Genomic DNA, 21,039 nt, shown 5'->3' with positions numbered 1-21,039 from the left:
GAAAAAAAAAATGTAAGTAACTCACTCTCTTTTTTCATTAAAAAAAAATAAAAAATTACTACTCTAGATTAATTGGGGAGCCTTTCCATGTTGGGGGCTAGGGCCCACCAGCTTTGTTTATGCAAAAATTATATGTTGTACCCGGAATATATGCCGGGTACACCATATGCCAGCTCTTATTTATGAATACCGACACACTAGTAGGAATTGTTCAACGCAGAGGAAACTTCATCTCCTTTCATGTATTTCTTCTAGGAAACTTCCAAAATTTTTATAAATTAGGAATACCAACACACCATTTTGATATGCAATTCTCTCTTCTCTCTCATCTCTCTCTCTCTCTCAGTTATATCAATCTCCCAGAATTTTTTTTTCAAGGTCGGCATGCAGAAGCACCAAGTTGTTCCAAGTAAGTTTCAAAAGAATTTTGAGTTAGACAAGTAAATTTTAGTAACCGAATAATATATAATTGCAATTTATGGTTTTGTATTTCATAAATTTGTTTGCAGAATTTGTTGCCAACAGCAACAACTCAGACCCTGGTAATCTAACAATTCGTGAAGAAAGAAAACAATCAATAAAAGAATCAGCTTCCATTGCATCACTTTTTCCACCCAACAACTCTGACACTGATCACTGATGATAGTTCAGAATCCAACGAAACACCTCCGAAATTTTCTCATTATTCCAATTCCATAATGGAAATTTTCTCACCAGCCAGGTCTAGTGATTCCGAAAATTATTTAGAAATAATAATTCCAAATTCTTCAATTCCACACTTCTTTCCACTCCCTAATGTACCAACAACAAGTCTTTCCATTCCAATAATCTTCCCACCTACCATGTCTGAGACTGAGACAGAAGATGGTTGCTCAGAATCTAACAAAACACCTCGTGCGGAATCACAACTCTCTTATTCCATAGTTCCACTCTTACCACCAGCCAGGTCTCAAACACGTAGTTCCAACAATTATGAAATAATTCCCACTGATCCTTCCATATCAGCAAGTCCCAGATGCACAATCCGGACAGCAATCTTCAATCACTTGACTGAGTTTCTTAAGCTGAAGAGCAGTAACAGTCCAAAATTCTCTCATCCCAAAAAAAATTCCATACTGTCATTCTTTTCCGCAGCCAAAGACTTGATCGAAATTAGTGAAAGAAAACAATTTCCTTTGCGAATGCTACTTAAAGCCACTAACAACTTCTCAGAAGATCACAAGATTGGGAAAGGTTGCTTTGGCTCAGTTTACCGTGCCACTTTAGATGGTGGCCAAGAAGTGGCTATTAAGCGCCAGGGCAGTGCTCGTGCCTTCCTAATTGAATTGAAAGCTTTGTTCCACCTCAATCACAAGAATGTTGCTTGGGGGAATGTGCAGAATAGCTTTGAAAATGATTTGTATATAGTTAGTTAGGCAAAACTTGAAACTATAAGGGAAAGTAGACATCTCGAGTTTTAAAAAATCGAGATCCATTTACATAAATCTCGAGTTTTAGAAACTCGAGTTCCATGCAAAAAATTTTTTAGTTTTATCGCCCCTATAGTGGCGTTTTTAAGTCCTATAGTGACGTTTTAAATCCCTATAGCACAAAAATCAACGTAAAATGGCTTTATTTATTATTTTTTTTAAAGGCTATTTTCCAGGATGGTACCTCAATCAACCAATTCAACCATTTGAACCTCAAAACTCATAACATTGAGCAGTATGAATAAAGAATGTGCTTGAGTAAACCAAAATAGAGCTCCAAAGAGCAAATTGATCCAACTGACCAATAAGGTATCTCCCCAATATCCACAATGAACTAATTGAACCCCAAATCTCAGAACAAAAAGGAAATCAAACAAAACTTGTCTATGCTAAACCTGCCTCTTGTACAAAATCCCAAAATGCAAATTCATTAAAATTAAGACTGTATTAGGACTATCAAAATCTTCAAGTTGTTATTACCCAGTAGCTCCTAGGCCAATCTGCACCTTATCAATGACATTCAAATTTTTAAATCAAGTAATTGTACTGTAAAAAAAAAAAAAAAAAGCATCAACTTTTAGATGAATCTTCAAGTTGTTCAATTGGTTTAACCACCGATAACCTGCACCCACACACGCATTAGATTATTTACAATCTCAGTCATTGATGGGCGATCTCGACCTTTCAGACTTACACAAGCCACTGCTAGGGACCCAACATGTGCCACTCCCTTTCTTTCAACTGGGGTAGGTGGTGGTACTCTTGGGTCCAAGACCCTGTGAATTTGATCTTGGGCAATGAATGGCACTATAAAATCAACTATAAGCCTTTGCTCACCATTTTCATTTTTATGAAGTGCCTTGTACCCAGACAACATTTCTAGCAATACAACTCCAAAGCTGTATACATCAATTTTGGTTGTCAACTGCCGAAGACTAAAGTACTCAGGGTCCATGTAACCAATGGTGCCAGCCACACAATCCAAATGGTGTGACTTGAAGTCCATGGGGGCCTTCTCAGATAGGCAAAAATCAAACACTTTGGCAGTCCACGTAGCATCTAGTAATATGTTAGACGACTTGATATTGCGGTGTATGATTTGTGGTACTGCATACACGTGTAGATACTCAATGCCTCTGGCTATGTCTAGTGCCACTTTAATCCGGGCAGTCCATGATGACAACAGAGGAGTACTTTGAAGCTCATGAAGATGGTCATGAAGTGATGTCGCGGAAGCCTGAAGAGAAGCACACACGATGCTCTCTTGATGAAACAGAAACTAAACTATTAGTTCCTAGGTAGTAAACCTCGAATCCACGAGGGGTTCCTTGAATCCACAAGGTGATAGGTCTAGAATCCACCAGAGAACACAAAAAACACAAGTCTGAATTTTTATTGATAAGAAAACTATGAAAAACGTTTACAGACTTAAGGGCCTATTTAAGGGCTCCTTAAAACTTGACTGACAGTAAAATATAATCTAAAATAACTCCTAATTGATACCTAACCATAACAGGAATCAAATTTGACCTAAAAAGCATTAAATGCACCTAAAAATAAGGAAATAAATCACCTAAACCTAAAATAACGTTTTTTACATAAAATACCAAAAATAATAAATTACAATAATTAAATAGTAAATTGTGTCCTACATCAGACCCCTCCACTTGAAACAAACTCGTCCTCGAGTTCATCTTTGAAATCTGAAATCTCCCATGCCAAGAGAACAAATACTTTGAATACTTCACCTTCTTTGTCTTCTTGCCAAACTTGAAAGTCATTAATTGGACAACTTGAACTTCTTCTCCCTTGATCTTCATGTAATTGACAATATTCACCAAATAAAAGTCAATAATCAAATCAAATCTTTCCACTCCAATAAAATCAATAAACTTTGTTTCGATGTCTCCCAATAAAATAATAGGAGTTTGAATGTTGCAATCATCTAATTTGATTTCATCGAGATTGTTGACAACTTCCTCTATAATTTCTTCTTTAATGGTCTCTACTATCTCAACCTCAAGATCTTTCTCTATAATAGGGTCTTCATTAATCTCCTCCACAATCTTGATTTTAGGTTCTTTTTCTATAACAAGACCTTCATTAATTTCCTCAAAAATCTCGATATTCTCTTCTTTGACGTCTCCATATTCTTCAAGAACAATATTTTTTTAACATGTAATTCTTCCTTTAATGGTGGAATATTTGGCTCTTCAACATAATTCAAGTATGAACTCCTTGGCCAATAATAATCTTGTATTGTATACGACAAGATTTCTTCACAATCTAAAGGATAAAATTTGATAGCAAGCATCTTTTTCATCCTTGGCCATGATCTAATTTTGTCTTTACCTTGTCGAATTCTATCAAATTGTACTCGTTCCCACCAACATAAGGCATACTTACTAAGTTTATACAAAGCAAGTCCAACTTTTCTCTCATAACAAATATTCTCATAGTCAAATAAATCCTCTAGATCAAGTAACCAATCAAGAAAATCTTCTTTTAAAAAATAACCATTAAAACTTGCAATTCTCTTGTAAGGTCTATATGAAATTTGCTTACCAATAGGTTGCCCGTGAGTTATGTCTCCGCTTCAGTTATCCCTATTGTTTCCATTCTTCAACGGCGCCATCCTAGCATAGATATTTGTGAGTGCTTGTTGTACGTCACGTAATACTTGCTAAGTTATTCGTCGTTGTTGTGGTGGTGGTTACCGTCTCGCCGGTTAGCAATCAGACCAGGGTAAGTCAAGGCTCTGATACCAACTGATGTCGCGGAAGCCTGAAGAGAAGCACACACGATGCTCTCTTGATGAAACAGAAACTAAACTATTAGTTCCTGGGTAGTAAACCTCGAATCCATGAGGGGTTCCTTGAATCCACAAGGTGATAGGTCTGGAATCCACCAGAGAACACAAAAGACACAAGTCTGAATTTTTATTGATAATAAAACTATGAAAAACGTTTACAGACTTAAGGGCCTATTTAAGGGCTCCTTAAAACTTAACTGACAGTAAAATATAATCTAAAATAACTCCTAATTGATACCTAACCATAACAGGAATCAAATTTGACCTAAAAAGCATTAAATGCACCTAAAAATAAGGAAATAAATCACCTAAACCTAAAATAACGTTTTTTACATAAAAATACCAAAAATAATAAATTACAATAATTAAATAGTAAATTGTGTCCTACATCATGAAGGGTACCATTTTTCATGTACTCGTACACCAATGCGTACTCATTACTATCCTCACAAAATCCTACTAAGCAAGCAACATTGAATTTTTTTTTTAAATACAAATAAATATTAAAATATTTAGTTAGTTGTCACGTTGCAAAAGAAAATTGAAAACTAGCATCTCGAGTATCTAAAACTCGAGTTCCAAGATAAAAATCAAGTTTTTAAGGCTTGATTTGTAAAAAAAATCCAAGTAAAAATCGAGTTTTAAAAACTCGAGTTCGGAAAACGCCGCTATAGGGGTTAAAAACGTCACTATAGGGCTTAAAAAATGGAGTTATTAAAAAATTTAGCAGGAAAACGCCGCTATAAGACTTTAAAACGTCAGTATAGGGTATAAAAATGCCACTATAGGGCTTCCTGAACCTGGTATTGAACACTTATGAAAAAATTTTGCAGGAAAACGCCGCTATAGGGATTTAAAACGTCACTATNTGCTAAATTTACTCTTATGTCTTTAGTACATAATATATAAGAAATATATATATATATATATTTATAGAAGTATATAAGAATTTTTTTTTTGAGAAAAAATATATGAAATAATTTGACACATTATAAAAATGACACAACACAATTTTTTTACTTTATTTTAACTTCTTTCTCTATCTATATATTTTTATACCTATATATTTTTATATATAAAATATGTGGTTTATTAAATTGGTTAAAATAACATATTAAAAAAGAAAAAAAAATACCGGATTAAAAAAAATTGTTATACTGATATATATATATATATATATATTAAAAAATACGTAGACATCATGTGGCACAATTGACGCGCAATAGGAGAAATTATAAAGTCCTCTAGTGGACCACGTCATTTATCCACCATTCTACTAAAAAAATTCACTTGTTTAAAATTGTTGAGTCAGTAATTAATTTTTGTTTAAAATTTTTTTTCTAATTAACAATTTTAAACAGTTGAAGTTTTTTAGTGGAATGGTGACTACATCACTTGTCTACCATGTGGATCTTATAATTTCTCACGCAATAGACAAGCTTGGCATTCAACATGTGAACCCAAGCTTTGTCTTGATTGTTGCTAGTGACCAGCCAATCTTGGCTAGTAAAGCTCTATTTAAGTCTTCCATTCTTAGCCTCAATCCACCATACTCTTTTTGGTTTAAAATGCTGCCAAGTCAACAAACCCCCCCCCCCCCCCAAACAAAACATACCTCCCCCATGTAAATTTTTTAAACATGCAATGATTGATTCATAGACAAGTGATTTACAGTGCCCAATACCATTATTTATTTTAAGAGTTTTTTAATTATATTTAAAATGTTAAATTGATGCATTTGGTTTAAAAAAAAAAAAAAAGCATAAGTGTAAATTTATACAAACTATATTTTTTATCTTCTCATTTTTTCTTTTTTGAAACCAAAAAAATAAGTTTTCTATTCCTCTATTTTTCCATATAAACCCCCCCAGTTTACTTCTTTGATCCGCTGCTGCTGCTAACAAATTGACATGCCCAAAACAGTTTAAAGAAGCAATCAGTTTTGCTAAATTAGGGATGCACATCTTCTTGTCATCTGTTCGCTGTTTCGAAAAGCATTGTACATATATGTGACAAAAGTTACTGGGACTAGTTGCATATCCATGAACGAATTAAGCAACTTTTCTTCTTTTTTCTTGGTAAATAATCAAGGGAAATCTTTATTGAGAGCAAGTTGCCAAAACACCTTTTCATTATTCTAAACAGAGAATCTACAAGACCTAAGAAAGTCTATAGATAGTCGCCGTTTACAACAAATTTCTTTGTTCTCATCAGTACAAGGGAATGATCCATTGAACTGAATAAGTTTGACAAACATGATGGTTAAGAAATCTGCAAGAAATAAATACAAACACAAAACAATAAAATGTTGAGCAAAAGATCCCAAGAAAGTAAATTGACGGTGGTAGTGAGACGACCAAAAATTAAGAGAAGCATCCAGTTCTTGGAATGAACCAATTTGGACTAACCCAAGTAAAGCCACCATAGTTGGCCATAAGTAATTATAAGTTCATGTAGCCACAGCTTCCATAAACTCTGCATCCTCTCCCATAGCCTGTAGAGTCTCAGGCAAAAGGCAAGCTTCAAAATCAATGCTACCCTCCTCCTTACCAGGAAACACAAGTAACCGCCCATCAAATTTAGTCCCAGCACCGCTTCGTAATGCCACTGGTTTTCCCCAACCAAAGTCATTACCATACACGTTGTGCCGTGGGGAGCTTCCTAAGAGCAAGGTGTTACTTATGGGGCGACTAAAGTTCACCATCCTAGGATTTTTCACCCATTCATCTAAGAACTTTCTCACCATATGTGGGGTCTTTGAAGCAAGCGCATTGTTTATGCGCCAAGCCGCCCAGCCGAGTCCATGTTCTATCAGTTCCCCTGCTCTGCTTGTGACACTTTCCAAGTCCACCGCATTCCCGAAGTGCTGTTCTGGCAATGGAGGCTGCATCCTTTGCCTTGTACCCATAGCAATCGTGCACTTAACCTCTTCATCAGCCTCCAGACACCGACTGCGAGTAACAGATCGCCAAAAATGACCCAAGAGAGCTTGCAGAGATGAGATCCTATCGGTGCCCATTTCATTGTTGGCCTTTGCTTTAAGTTCAGCAATTTTTTCTTTCGTAAAGTGAAAATACCTTTGTTTCAGCGGAGGAGGGACCCACTTCTGAGTCTTTTCTTCAAGCATATTTGGTATATGAACCGGAAAGTTGATGATTCCGTCAAAATGGCTACGTTCAAATATGGGATGAGGTTGCAATTTCTCGCAAGTGCCTCGAGAAATCTCAGACCAAGTATTAAAGAAATGCCAGAATGTGGTTCCATCACAAACCGCATGGTTTAGAGTGCAACCGATGAAGATGCAGTCAACAAGCTCAGTTACTTGCACTGACAGCAACGGCTTGGAAATGCCCTCGCAGTTCAGAACACCGTTCATAAGAAAGAAGGAATCGACAATCTGCGGAAGATAGATAGGCTCAAGGATATCAGCCATAGTAGTACCATCTGCAGCTGCATGGACGAATTGGGCTCCATGGTTATTGCAGTCAATGAAGAAGGAGGTGGTGTTATCTTCACTGTTCTCAATCATGGCAAGACGCCCAGCAAGGGGATAGAATATATCCAATGTGCGGGAGAGAGAGGATTGCAGGTGATGAATCACATTATTTTCTTCAAGTTGTTGCTCCTGTGAAGTTGTAGGTTTGAGAAAGATGAGGCCCCTTTGAATAGGACCGTATGTGAGGAGGCGGAGATCCCATGGAGTTAACTCGATTCTTCTGGTTGAGTAATTGTTACTGGTGGGTCGGATAGTACTGGTGGAAAGGAAGTGAACCATGTTGAAATTTGATTTCTACGCAAAGAAGTGTAGGACTTTACTAGGAAACACTGTAGGTCGAATCTCATCAAACGCTAGCGTATGATCATGCCCAGGTTGCCATTTATGGCCTAAGATCGAGCTATGATGCGCAGTTGGGGTTGACAGGATGACGAGGCCTTCTGGCAATGCAGTATATGGTCATAATAAATAAATAAATAATTCTAGCCCAATAATTTTTGACACGACCTTCTACCAGAAAGTGTGCAATGAATTTATATAAATTTAATAGACAGCTAGACATTGCAACCTAAAATAGTTGTCGTAAAAATTATCACATTTTATGGGATATTAAAATCATTTAATATAAAAAATCACATTTAAGTTAATCAAGTTTAAAATTCATCTAAAATTAGACAGTCATACAAAACTATGTAAAAAAACTATTATTGGTACAAATATTTTAATATTTTAATAAAATATAATGAAAAATAGATAATTTAATATAGAATATATTAGAAAAATATCTTTTGCAAAATAAAAAACATATATTCTTAGGGCCTGTTTGGATACAGCTGAAAACTGAAAACTGAAAACTGAAAACTGAAAATACTGTAGCAAAATAATTTTTAAATGTGTGAATAGTACCGTGGGACCCATTTTTAATGAAAAAATTGCTGAAAAGTGAAAATTGTGGGTCCGTGAACAGTAAAATTTGAGTTGAAAAGTCACATGTTGCGGCTACTGTTCAATGAACAGTAACCGCAACAGTGATGAACAGTGAAAATTCGGCTGGGAAAGGTTGACACGCGTGTGAAAAAAAAAAAAAAAAAAAAAAAGGAGCTGAAAACGTAACGGCCAGACGCAAACGCGCTGGCCAAACGGTCTCTTATACTAAAATGCGATTAACAATCAATGGGAGTCACTAACAGTGGCGACTCTAGGAATTTTGTATAGGATATTCCTATTCTACTTTGAAAAATTTTTGGGTCATTTCGGGTGCTTCAAAAAATACTGGCCGAAATTCAAGATTTGGTCGGCATGAAGTTTGTACTTAAAAAAAATAATGTTCTTAAAACCAAAACAAATTTGCATTCTGTACACCAAAAAACCTCAAAAGGGAAAAAAAAGAAAAAAAAAAAAAAAAAATGAACAAAGTTACCTATACAATAAACTATAAGTCATTTGAAATATTAATAAAATTATTAATTATTGTTGTTTAGTTGTTTCATTAATTTGTTTGTCTTTTTAAACTATAATTTGTTATATTGTTGTTTCATTAATTATAAAATTATTAATTGTTGTTTAGCCTAACATAATTTAATTTGTTTATCTTTTATAATGTATTGGTTAAAGAAATTATTAATTATTATTTATTAGTTCCTTCATTATTTTTTTTTACTAACTATTAGCATAGACCCCATGTGCATTATCCACTACTTGCGTCTCATGTCTTTACTTCCCACCCGGTCCCATGCCCCATTCGCCCCTCCCCCCACTCAACAGACAAGCCCCAATCACAAGAGCCAATAAGAAATTCACAATCACCAATCATAATAGACAATACACTAAAAGACAAAAAGAGAATCAACCAATCACAAATATTAATAAAGTTACAATAAAGCTAAGCAAGCCCGTATCAAAAAAATAAAATAAAATAAAATAAAGCTAAAGCAATTTCACCAAAAAAGAAAAAGAAAAAGAAAAAAGAGAATTAGCCAATCAGATTAAGTCTTTAGTTTTAAAGAGAGAGAGACTCTCATTTTACTTTCATACTTTCATTCTTCAAATAAAAGAGAGAAAGAGACAGAGAGAAGTAAGAGAGTAGAGAGAAAACCCATTAGAGAAAAAGAGAGAGTAAGAGAGAAGAAAAGTGTAAAGTAAAGATGAAATACCTTAAGGTTGAGGGAGTAGAGAGGCTGAGGCTGAGGGGTGGCGCTGTCGGGCAGGGTAGCAAGTCGAAGCGATTGGCAAGGAAGAAATCTCCGATCTGATCTATGCTATTCCGATCTCTGATTTGACTGGCAAGGCCGAGGTGATGACCGATCTCCGATCCGATTGGCGATGATCGATGGCAATAAGCTTTGTTGCTCGAATTTGAAGCGGAGGCGATGAGCTCTATTTCTCCATTTCTAATTTCAGTTTTTGCTACCATCTGTGGGTTAGGTTTGCTACCATCTGTCTTTAGGTTTGGTTTTGGTTTTGGTTTTTTTTTTTTTTAATTTTTTTTTTGAGAATCTGTGGCCTGTGGGTTTGCTACCATCTGTTGGGCTTGCCAAATGTGTTTTTTTTTTTTCTTTAGATTGGGTTTGCTTTCCCATCAGTTGTTTAGGATTGATGTTGGGCTTTGGGTAGTGGGCTTGCTCTGCTACAATATTTATTATTTATTTTTTTTAGATATTAGTTTAAAAATTTTTTGGTTTTTTTTTTTGCTTGAAAGTAGAACAGATAATTTTTTTATTTTTTATTTTTTATTTGAGGGTGTTCTTGATTTTTCTTGAGGGTGTTCCTATTTTTATTTTTAAGGGTAAACAAATAAAAAAAATTTAAATTATTATATATTAAAAAAGTTTTATTTTCAGGTCAAGGTGTTCCCAGGAACACCCTACCCTCAACGTGGCGTCGCCACTAGTCATTAATGGTCACTGACATGGTAATTGAGTAATGGCACTACGAGGGTTTGTCGGTAAATTAAAAAAATGACAAATAAAATTTGACATGTGTATTAAAAGCATAAAAAAAAATGTAATTTAACAGTTAGATTTTTAAAATATGTAAAAAAATATATATTTTATTGAGTAAGGTCGTAGTATTAAATTGCAACTAATTTTGAAGTTAAATTAAAAAAAAATGTTCCAAAATTTTTTAAAGAGAGAATAATGATGTCCCAAATTTTTTATTTGGTTGTTGTGCGTCCTTGACCCCTTTTTTTTTTTTTTTTTTTAAGAAACAATGGGTTCTTGAGTGTTGGATTGTGTATTTTGGATCTGTGGTGGGGCCGTTGTTGCTAGCTTTTTAATAAAGCTGAGTTAGTCATGTGTATTATAAGGTCTATGATGGGGCTTGTCTTTGGCCGATTGTGATGAAGATTTGTCGGTTCTCGGTTGGAGCCACAACAAAGGATAAAAGCAGGATTCTTTATTTGGAAGAGGCCAAAAAAAAAAAAAAAAAAAAAAAAAAAAAAAAAAAAAAAAACAGAACAAAACTGTATTTCAAAAATAGATAAAACATGAAATATTAAAGTATCTATGTTCAGTTTAATTAAATATAAATAAGTAAAAAATCGAAACAGTTGTTTTTAAAATATTTAATCTCAATCTTCTACTGTAAAATATATTAAATGGAGCTCAAACTTTTTGTTAAATCTGAAAATCATGTGTATTAAATATTATAAAGATTTTCATAAAATAAAACATTTCATTAAAAAATGTTCTTCAAATTTTTGCAAAACGTACTTTGACAATATTCATAATTAAAAATGTTCATCTTATAATTGTCATACAAACTCTTCTCCTCAGCTTCTGCTGATCCTTCTACTTCTTTGTTTGCTCAGAGCCTCAGTTGTTATTTTACAATTCAAGACAGTAAAAACCTATTCCATCCGAGTTTGAACACCTAAAAAAGTTTGCAACTTATGAATAGTAAAGTTGCATATATGTAACCTTACTATTTATAGGTTGTAAAGAAAAAAAAAAAAAAAATCTTGTGGTTGTGTATGAAGAGAAAAAGATAGTGGGATGAAAGAGAGAGATAAGAATATTTTTTATTATTTTATTAGGTTAATTGTAAAAATAAAAACTGAAATATAAGATGAATTGTAAAATAAATTAATAAAATAGATAAAGTAGTTTTAGAGATCGTACTAATGCCATCTTCGGATGTGGTGAAGTTAAAAAGAGAAGACAATGAAGTTTATATAGTAATTTCAAGTTGATCTTAAAAAGTATATATTAAGTATGCGTTTGAATTGCATTTTTGGTGCTGTGTTTGTGCGTTTGTGTTTACCTTTTTTATTTTTATTTTTATTGAGAAGCGTGTTTCACATGACATTTTGTCTGTCAGTGGATCCCATGCGTTGTGCACGGGACCCACTACTTCTTTGACTAGCAAAATTTTCGTTGAAATGTGTCTGTTAGTAAGTCCTGCGCACTTTTCACGAAATCCACAAACCTCTTTTTTCAACAAAACTTTTATTAAAAATGGGTCCCACGATACTATTCACACATTTTAAAATTATTTTGCTACAGTATTTTCAGTTTTTAGCAAAATAAGCGGTATCCAAACGGACCATAACTCTTATTGAAGCAATATATAGTCATATGGTCAATCCACAAGCGCCTAACAATTTTTATATTTTTATTAAGTAAGAAAGAAGAAATGTCGTAAAACCTCTCCGCCGCCTTCCAAGCGGTCAATAATCCACTAGAAAACGTAGTTAGGATACATGAACTTCTCAGACCCTCCAAGCCTAATCTACCCAGTTACCTAAGCCCTCCAAGCTTCCTGCTCCAACGAGGTTGTGCCGAACATTTTTCTTTTCTAGCTTACCAGATTCCGCTACTAAACCATAGTATCAACCAATGAATATTGGTTTCTTCCAAACTGCTTTCCTTAGCACCAAATGAACTTTCTCACAGACGTGGGTGTGGTGAGAAAAGTATTTGGTCAATGACCTCTCAAGGATGTATTAATGGAGTGGAAGAGAGTAGAGGAATTTGTAGAGTCTCTTAGATGAAGATTGGGGATGAGGCAATCTTATTTTGCTCTAGGGTTTCTCTCACAAAATTCTCTCTAGAAGCTCTCTACATTTTGTGGGTATAAGGGTCTATATATAGTGGTGTGTGTTTGGAATATGAAGAGACATTTTTTGCCAAACAAGGCTGGTTGGAGGCTTGGCCTCGTGGCTTGTCCAAGTCGGGAGTTCAAGTCGTGAAGTAACGGCCTGGACAGCCTGGGACTTTTGTCCTATAGTGCGACAGCTGGTGCAACCCTTCAGCTCCCCTGTGTGCTTCTCACGTGCCTACAGTTGGCGGCTTACCAGTCGCGAGTCAACCGCAAGTCCTAGTTGCGAAACTCTGCTTCTTTGCACAAACTTGAGCTTTTTTTCACACTCTTTTCACACACTACCCTTATATGAATCCCACCTAAATACAGGGTTACTAATTGCTAAATTACAAGTAAATTGGCATGGAATAAAGCTAACAGGATGGTTGATAAATTTCAACCTTACATTCTTGGTTATAATTCTCTTGGTTAATCCGTCCATTTTAGCTAAGTATGATGATCAGTCCATCCTCTATTCAGACCTTATAACTTATCTTTTCTTTGGATGAATTCGTCCACTGATAACAATTGGGTTATACTGAGCTCGCCTATTATATGGATTGCATAGTTATCGTACTGGGATGGATTCGTCCACCTATGGACTTGTGAGCCCATCCATTATGTAGATACTTTGGAATGGATTTGTCCACCTATGGGCTTGTGAGCTCGTCCATTATGTGCACTAGTTATCACATTTTGGGATGGATCCGCTTACTTTATTTTAAAAATTTTTTGTTAATGATAGACCCGTCCTCATGATGGGATAAACCGTCCACTTTAATGGACCATGATTATTGTCCTCTTGGATTTTAATCATAACCATCCACTTTACAGGTTTTACTATCCTCCTGGATGAACTGTTAATTTTATGGACTTCAACCTATATTCGTCCACTCTACTAGACTTAACAAAATATCCACCCTCTTGGGATGAACCGTCCACTTTATGGACTTTCTTTATATTCGTCCACTCTATTGGGCTTAGCAAAACATCCACCCTTCTGGGATGAACCGTCCACTTTATGGTCTTGATAAAAGTATTCATCCTACTAGGATGAATCGTCCACTTTATGGACTTATATTCGTTCACTCTATTAGACTTAGCAAAATGTCCACCCTCCTGGTATGAACCGTCCACTTTATGGCTTGATAAAATATCCATCCTACTGAGATGAGCCGTCCACTTTATGGACTTATATTCGTCCACTCTATTGGACTTAGCAAAATGTCCACCCGCTTGGGATGAACCATTCACTTTATGGACTTGTATTCATCCACTCTATTGGACTTAGCAAAATGTCCACCCTTCTGGGATGAACCATCCACTTTATGGACTTAATAAAATATCCATCTGACTAGGATGAACCGTCCACTTTATGGACTTGATAAAATTTTGTAGAAAAACACTTCAGTCATATCTGAATATTCCTCTTATTATTAAACCAAAAATAGTTCTTAAATAAAAAGAAGCTTTTAAAAAAGAACACTTAAGAAGTATTGTAGTAAAAGTAAACCGTCTAGGTAGTAAACTAGAAAATCGAAGAATGTTGTAATAATTAACTTAAACTAGCAAAATTTGAACAAACTGAGAATCTATCAGATGTTGCTTTCTACTGGTAGTACTTTCTTAGGTGCTCGGTGTTCCATGGATGGCACAGCTTTTGCCCGTCTAGTGTTTCGAGGTGGTAGGTGTCTTTCCTTTGCCACGGCGTAATTCGGTAAGGTCCCTCCTAGTTGGGGCCGAGCTTTCCTTGTGCAGGATCTCTGGCAGCACCCATTACCTTTCTCAGGACGAGGTCTCTGACCTGGAAGTCCCTGTGTCTAACTCTAGAATTGTAGTTCTTAGCCATGAGGTCTTGATAATGTGCTAGTCTTTGTTCAGCTATGGTTCTGACTTCATCTATTAAGTCCAACTGCAGCCACATAGCCTCGTCATTCCTTCGTTCGTCATGATTGTCCACCCTATAGCTTGTGAGTCCGACTTTGGCTGGGATGACTGCTTCACTCCCGTATGCTAGTCGAAATGGTGTCTCTCCAGTGGGTGTTCTTGCTGTTGTCCAGTATGCCCATAAAACGCTTGGAAGTTCCTCTGGCTAGATGCCTTTTGCCCCCTCGAGCTGAGTTTTGATGATCTTGAGCAAGGATCGATTCGTAACCTCAACTTCTCCATTGGCTTGTAGGTGGGCGAGTGACGAGTAATGGTTCTTGATTCCTAGCTCTGAACAGAATTTCCTGAATGCATTGTTGTCGAATTGCTTTCCGTTGTCAGAGATAAGCACTCTTGGTATCCCATACTTGTAGATGATGTTCTTCCAAACAAAACTCCGAATATTTTTTTCCGTGATAGTGGCTAGTGCTTCTGCTTCCACCCACTTGGTGAAGTAGTCGATGCCAACTACAAGGAATTTCAGCTGCTTGATTGCTGTTTGGAAGGGGCCCATGATGTCTAATTCCCATTAAGCAAACGGCCATGGGGTTGTCATAGGGGTGAGTTCCTCCAATGGTTGTCTGATGGAGTTGCTGAACCTCTGACACTTGTCGTAGGTTTTGACATACGCTTGCATGTCCCTCTGCATGGTGGGCCAATAATACCCTACTCTGATTAGCTTGAGCACTAATGATCATGCCCTCGAGTGGTTTCCACGGATCCCCTTGTGAACTTCTCTTATGACGTACTCTACTTCCTTAGGGACTAAGCATCTCAGGTAAGGGCGAAGAAGCCTTTTTTGTACAAAACATCCTTCATGGGCACAAATCGCGAGGCTTGGACCTTCAACTTCCTTGCTTCGTCCTTTGTGTCTGGTGTTATTCCATTATTTAGGTAGGAAAATAATGGCATGGTCCAGTTGCTTTCAGAACCTATCTCCTACATATTCGTACCATCGTCTATTAGCGTCGAGGTTTGGATGAAAGATAATACCTAATTGAGGACAAATATGCATTCTATTCAGGCGGCCTTAGCAAGTCGATTGGTGCATTCATTCTCCTCCCTTGGGATTTAAACAAACTTGATTTGGAGCTTGCCAATTCGACCCTTCACCTTATCGAGGTATTTCTTCATTCTTCATTCTTGCATTTGTAGCCGCCGTTGACTTGACTGGTTACATATTGGGATTTGCAATGTATGATAATGTTTTTAGCCCCTGCTGCTCTTGCAAGGTCCAGCCCTGCTATTAAGGCTTCGTATTTTGCTTCATTGTTGGTCGTAGGGAACTCAAGTCGGATCATGCACTCGATCCTATCTTCTTCTGGAGAGATGAGTACTACGCTGGCTCCTCCTGCTTGCTTATTGGAAGACCCATTCATGTAAATGGTCTAATGCAGAATCTCATCTATCCCCTGGCCATCCATTAGAGTGGATTCGGTAATGAAATCAGCCACAACCTGTCCCTTTATGGCTGTTTGCGGACAGTACTGTATGTCAAATTCACTCAACTCAACTGCCCATAAAGCCATCCATCCTGTAGCGTCAAGGCTACTCATTGCTCTCCTCAAAGGCTTATCCATCAAGACAACAATGGTATGTGCTTGGAAGTATGACTTGAGTTTTCATGCTACGATTACCAGTGAAAAGGCCAGCTTCTCCATCTGGGGGTACCTTTCTTCTGCTCCTTGAAACGCACGGCTTGTAAAGTAAACGGGTCTCTGAGATCCGTCTTCCTCTCTTACCAATGCTGCATTAACAGCGACTTGCGAGACGGCTAAGTATAGGTAGAGCTCTTCCCCTGGCTTGGATAGGCTGAGCAATGGGGGAGATGAAAGGTACACTTTTAGGTTTTCAAACGCTTGCTAGCATTCGTCTGTCCACTCAAACGATTTCTTCAACGTGCGGAAGAAGGGAAGGCATTTGTCCATTGCCCTTGAGACGAACCTGTTTAGTGCTGCTATCTTGCCATTCAAGCTTTGCACCTCCTTGACCGTCTTCGGTGGGGCTAGCTCTATTATAGCTCGTACTTTCTCTAGATTGACCTCTATACCTCTTTGGGATATCATGAATCTTAGGAACTTTCCTGTAGTAACCTCGAACGCACACTTACTCGGATTTAACTTCATGTTGTATGTCTGGAGGGTGTCGAAAGTCTCTTGGAGGTCGTTCAAGTGATCGTCTTCTCGTAATCTTTTCACTAGTATGTCGTCTACATAGACTTACACATTCCTCCCAATTTGGTGCGCAAACATCTTGTTCATTAATCTTTGGTATGTCACCCCTATGTTTTTAAGCCCGAATAGTATTACTTTGTAGCAGAAGAGCCCCTGGTTGGTAACAAAGGAAGTTTTTTCTTAATCAACTTCTTCTATCTTGATCTGGTTGTAGCCCGAAAAACATCCATGAAGCTCAGAAGTTGGTGTCTTGCGGTCGAATCTACCAAGGTGTCTATCTGTGGGAGCGGGTAACTGTCTTTAGGGCAAGCTCTATTAAGATTCGTGAAATCAATGCACATCCTCCATTTTTCGTCGGCCTTCTTGATCATGACCATATTCGCTAACCAGTTGGGGTAGTATACTTCACGAATGAAATCTGCATTAAAAAACTTTTGAACTTCTTCAGCTATAGCTTTGTCTCTTTCTTGAGGGAAAACTCGCTTTTTCTATCGAATAGGAGGCAACGTGGGTGACACGTTCAACCTGTGAACTATGCCTGGCATGTCCTTGTGACTCCAGGCAAATACATCTTGGTTTTCCTTTAGGAATGTTATGAGCACCTGTCATATCGTCCGACTAGATGACGTCCCCACTCTAGTTGTCCGTTCAGGCCTTGAGACATCAAGGGTCACTTTTTCTAGTTCCTCCACCGGCTTCGCTACTGCCCGTTGTTCCTCTATAGACATGGTTTGCTGGTGATCATCCATCTCTAGCATGGCAATGTAGCATTCACACGCAACCACTTGATTCCCCCGCAACTCCCCTACGCCCCGCAACTCCCCTACTCCATAATCCGTAGGGAATTTGATCATTAAGTGGTAGGTTGAAGTTACAACCTTCCATGAATTAAGAGTGGGTCGTCCGAGAATGGCATTGTAAGCGAACGAGCAGTCAACCACGAGGAATGTTACATCCTTAATGATTTGTTGGGGGTAGTCACCTACCATTACTGACAATGTGATGGTGCTTAGGGAAATACCCTTGTACCTCTGAAAGCTACGAGGGGAGAATTTGTCGATACCAGTTGTTCTCTGTCAATCCTCATTTACTAGAATGCTGGGTAATACAGAATGTCCACTGAGCTGCCGTTGTCGACCAGGACCCGATGTATGTTGTAATCCCCTACTCGTAGGTTAACAAGTGCATCATCATGCGGGTGGTGAAGTTTTCGAGCATCTTCTTCGGAGAATCCGATGACAGGGTTGTCTATCCATGCCATCTTAGGTATGGATCCTGTGAGCTAGACATTCTACACCATCTTAAGGTAGGTCTTGCGGGCTTTTTTGGATGACCTAATGGATGCTATGCCCCCTACAATCATTCTTATATCTCCTATGGGCGGTCTAGGACATTCATTCTCTTGTAGCAGTCGACTGTGTCGTGGCCGTGGTCTTGGTGGAAACGGCAGTACTTATCGCTTGACCTCTTATTGTGATCTCTTTTCAGCTTGCCAGGAAACGTTAGGGCTCCTTTGTCTTTGATCTGCATCAAGACGTGGTCTATCGGGGTTGTCAACGGTGTGAAACTTGTGAATTTCTCGGTAGGGGGTTTAGAGCGTCTGTCTCCCTGCCGTTCTCCGGTCCTAGCCATCTTTCGCCCTCTATCTTACCGAGTGTCCTTATGTCTTTCCCTTTTTCTAGGTTTCTTTTCTCGGGCCAATAATGCATCTTCCGCGTTCATATATTTGGTAGCCCTGTAGAGTACATCCGACATGGTTTTTGGATCGTTCTTATATAGAGAAAATAGGAACTTACCCTTCCATAGCCTATTAGTGAATGCTGCTACAAGTATTTTGTCATCCACTTCATCAATCGAGAGGGCCTCCTTGTTAAAACAGGTTATGTAGAACCTCAGCGTCTCATCCTCTCGCTGCTTAATGTTCATCAGACATGCAATAGACTTCTTATACCTGTGTCCCTCGATGAAGTGCGAGGTGAATTGGGCGCTTAACTCCTTAAAGGAACTAATGGAGTTGGGCATCAGCTTGCTGAACCAAATCCTTGTGGGGCCCTTCAGCGTGGTAAGGAAGGCTCTACACATGATCTCATCTGGTACCCCCTGAAGGTGCATCAGGGTCTGAAAAGACTCCAAGTGATCCAGTGGATCCTTGTTCCCATCGTAGTTTTCCACCTGCGACATACGAAACTTTGGTGGAAGGGGGAAAGAAGTGACGGGTGCTATGAATGGCGAATCTGTTCCATGGACTAAGTCATCGAGTTCACTTGATACTCGTCCCTTGAGGGCATTCATCATGAAATCCATCTGTTCTCTCATCATCTGCATTTCCACAACAATGTGGGGTGGAGCTGTATCAGTGATTGATGGACGACTCATGTCCTGTCTTTTTGTTCTACTTGGGGCATTACTTCCTTTTGGCCCCTCTTGGTCTTTTCGTTCAACACTGGTACCTTTTTGGTCCTCCTCCTAGGTGTTGTATCCCGTGTTCTTCTGACGCAGCTGCTCTTCTAGGTCTTGATTCTGTTGGGTGAAACGTTCCACTACTGCTGTAAGGGTTTGGACTTGCCTTTCGAGGGCAGTGGGTCGCGGCTCGTCTCCTTGCATATTGTTGGTGGTCGCCATCGAGCGAGTAAGTACCATGCACCTCTTTGTTCGGGAAGTGTTTGTGTGGCTTACAAGTTGCTGTTGTTTCCCACAGACAGCTCCAATTGATGATGCCGAAAAAAAATCACCAATGAGCTACATAGTCCTCGTATGCTTGCAGCAACACCTACACAAAAATAAGAAAGGACCTAACAGAGAGCACCGGTGTGGTGCCAGTCAAATACCTTTCGAAGGTCAAGTTAGAATCTTTTCACAACTTTAGAGTGCCAGAGCTAGGGTGAATTATGCATACCTTTTTTCGAGGGTCTTCAGGTTTTATAGTAGAGTAGAATCTAACTCCCATGACTTGCGCCCCAAACCCCTTTCCTTTTTGGAGAAGATCTCTATTGATACGCATATATTTTAGAATCCTTTTTGTGCTAGAATTCTACTCATGTTGGGATGTTGTGGGCTAGGGTTAGTCTTGAGATGCAAGTCGTTTCTATTTAAGGTTTCTTGGAGACCACACAATCATCAGTTGAGCGCCACGTGGACTTTGGATCTGTCCACCAGGTGTCCATTCACATGCAATCCGTTCATCATTAGCTCATTTGCATCGCACTGTCAAGTCCACTTAAGTGGATCCGTCATCTCTAGTTCTCTTCTTCTTCAAGATTCTCCCAACTGCAAACTTACATTCTCATTTTGTTATCGAAATGTATTAGGCTCAGGGTCTATTGAGTTTATGAACAAATAGCATTGGTTTTGGGGCAAGTTTGTTAAATTATATTAGAAAATGCAAGAGACCATTGGCTTTTTTCTTGTATCAAGCTACGAATAGACACAATCTAGTGCTAGGAATGAAAATCAAGTTGGAGAAGTGGTCAAATAAACTACTCTTGGGAGTAAATAGAAATTGATTTTTAATGTATGTTGAAGAATGACTATGACTTTGTACCAAAGGCATGCTAAATAATAATCTGCTCTAGTCTGGTTGACAATTCATTTCAAAGGTATTCAACTTTAATCTCATGTGCTCTGAACTAAGTTAAGGATATATACAGATGGCAGTGATCATGCATGGCTGGAGCTGGACTCGGACATATTTTAATTTAGAGCTTATGGTGTCTTTTTGTGTTAATCTCATGCTAAATAATGAGGAGCGCAAGCATATGGGGGTATAAACCCCCCTCCCCCAACTGCTATTTTAGCAATTGGACAGTTGCTATTTTACCCACTAAAGCCTTAAAAACCATCCACATCCGGGTATGTAAACTTATATTAAAATAATATTATTTTCTCTCTCTGCTCCATCTTTTCTTCTTTTCTACATCTTCGTCTGACTCTTCACTCTTTCTTCTCTCTGTCTTTGTTCTTCTCAATTCTTTCTTAGACACTCTCTCTCGATTTGTTGGCAGTGGATTGAAGGGGCTGTAGATCGGGTCTTGCGATTTGAGTGGTGTGGGTTTGCCGTGGGTTTTCTTGTCATTTGCGGCT

General features: G+C 38.0%; 1 protein-coding gene and 1 non-coding gene across 2 annotated transcripts; one reads left to right on the top strand and one right to left on the bottom strand.

Annotated features, from left to right (window-relative positions):
- Positions 1 to 315: 315 nt before the first annotated feature.
- LOC112025865 (uncharacterized) lies at positions 316 to 613 on the top strand. Its single transcript, XR_010629421.1, has 2 exons — positions 316 to 409; positions 510 to 613. It is a non-coding gene; the product is annotated as an uncharacterized LOC112025865 (transcript).
- A 5,781-nt stretch (positions 614 to 6,394) lies between these two features.
- LOC111990602 (uncharacterized acetyltransferase At3g50280-like) lies at positions 6,395 to 10,207 on the bottom strand. The gene is made up of 2 exons (XM_065774690.1): positions 9,931 to 10,207; positions 6,395 to 8,217 (listed from the first exon to the last, which is right to left on the bottom strand). The coding sequence occupies exon 2, from the start codon at positions 8,054 to 8,056 to the stop codon at positions 6,731 to 6,733; it is 1,326 nt and encodes a 441-aa protein (XP_065630762.1). The 5' UTR covers positions 8,057 to 8,217; positions 9,931 to 10,207; the 3' UTR covers positions 6,395 to 6,730.
- Positions 10,208 to 21,039: the final 10,832 nt, after the last annotated feature.

This window comes from Quercus suber, unplaced genomic scaffold (assembly GCF_002906115.3).
Source record: "Quercus suber isolate HL8 unplaced genomic scaffold, Cork oak 2.0 scaffold_96, whole genome shotgun sequence".
Taxonomy (NCBI): Eukaryota; Viridiplantae; Streptophyta; class Magnoliopsida; order Fagales; family Fagaceae; genus Quercus; species Quercus suber.
This window is presented reverse-complemented; position numbering and strand designations above follow the sequence as displayed.

Bases quoted from the DNA above. Each gene is read 5' to 3' on its own strand.
- LOC111990602 (XM_065774690.1), bottom strand. From the start codon at position 8,056: ATGGTTCACTTCCTTTCCACCAGTACTATCCGACCCACCAGTAACAAT.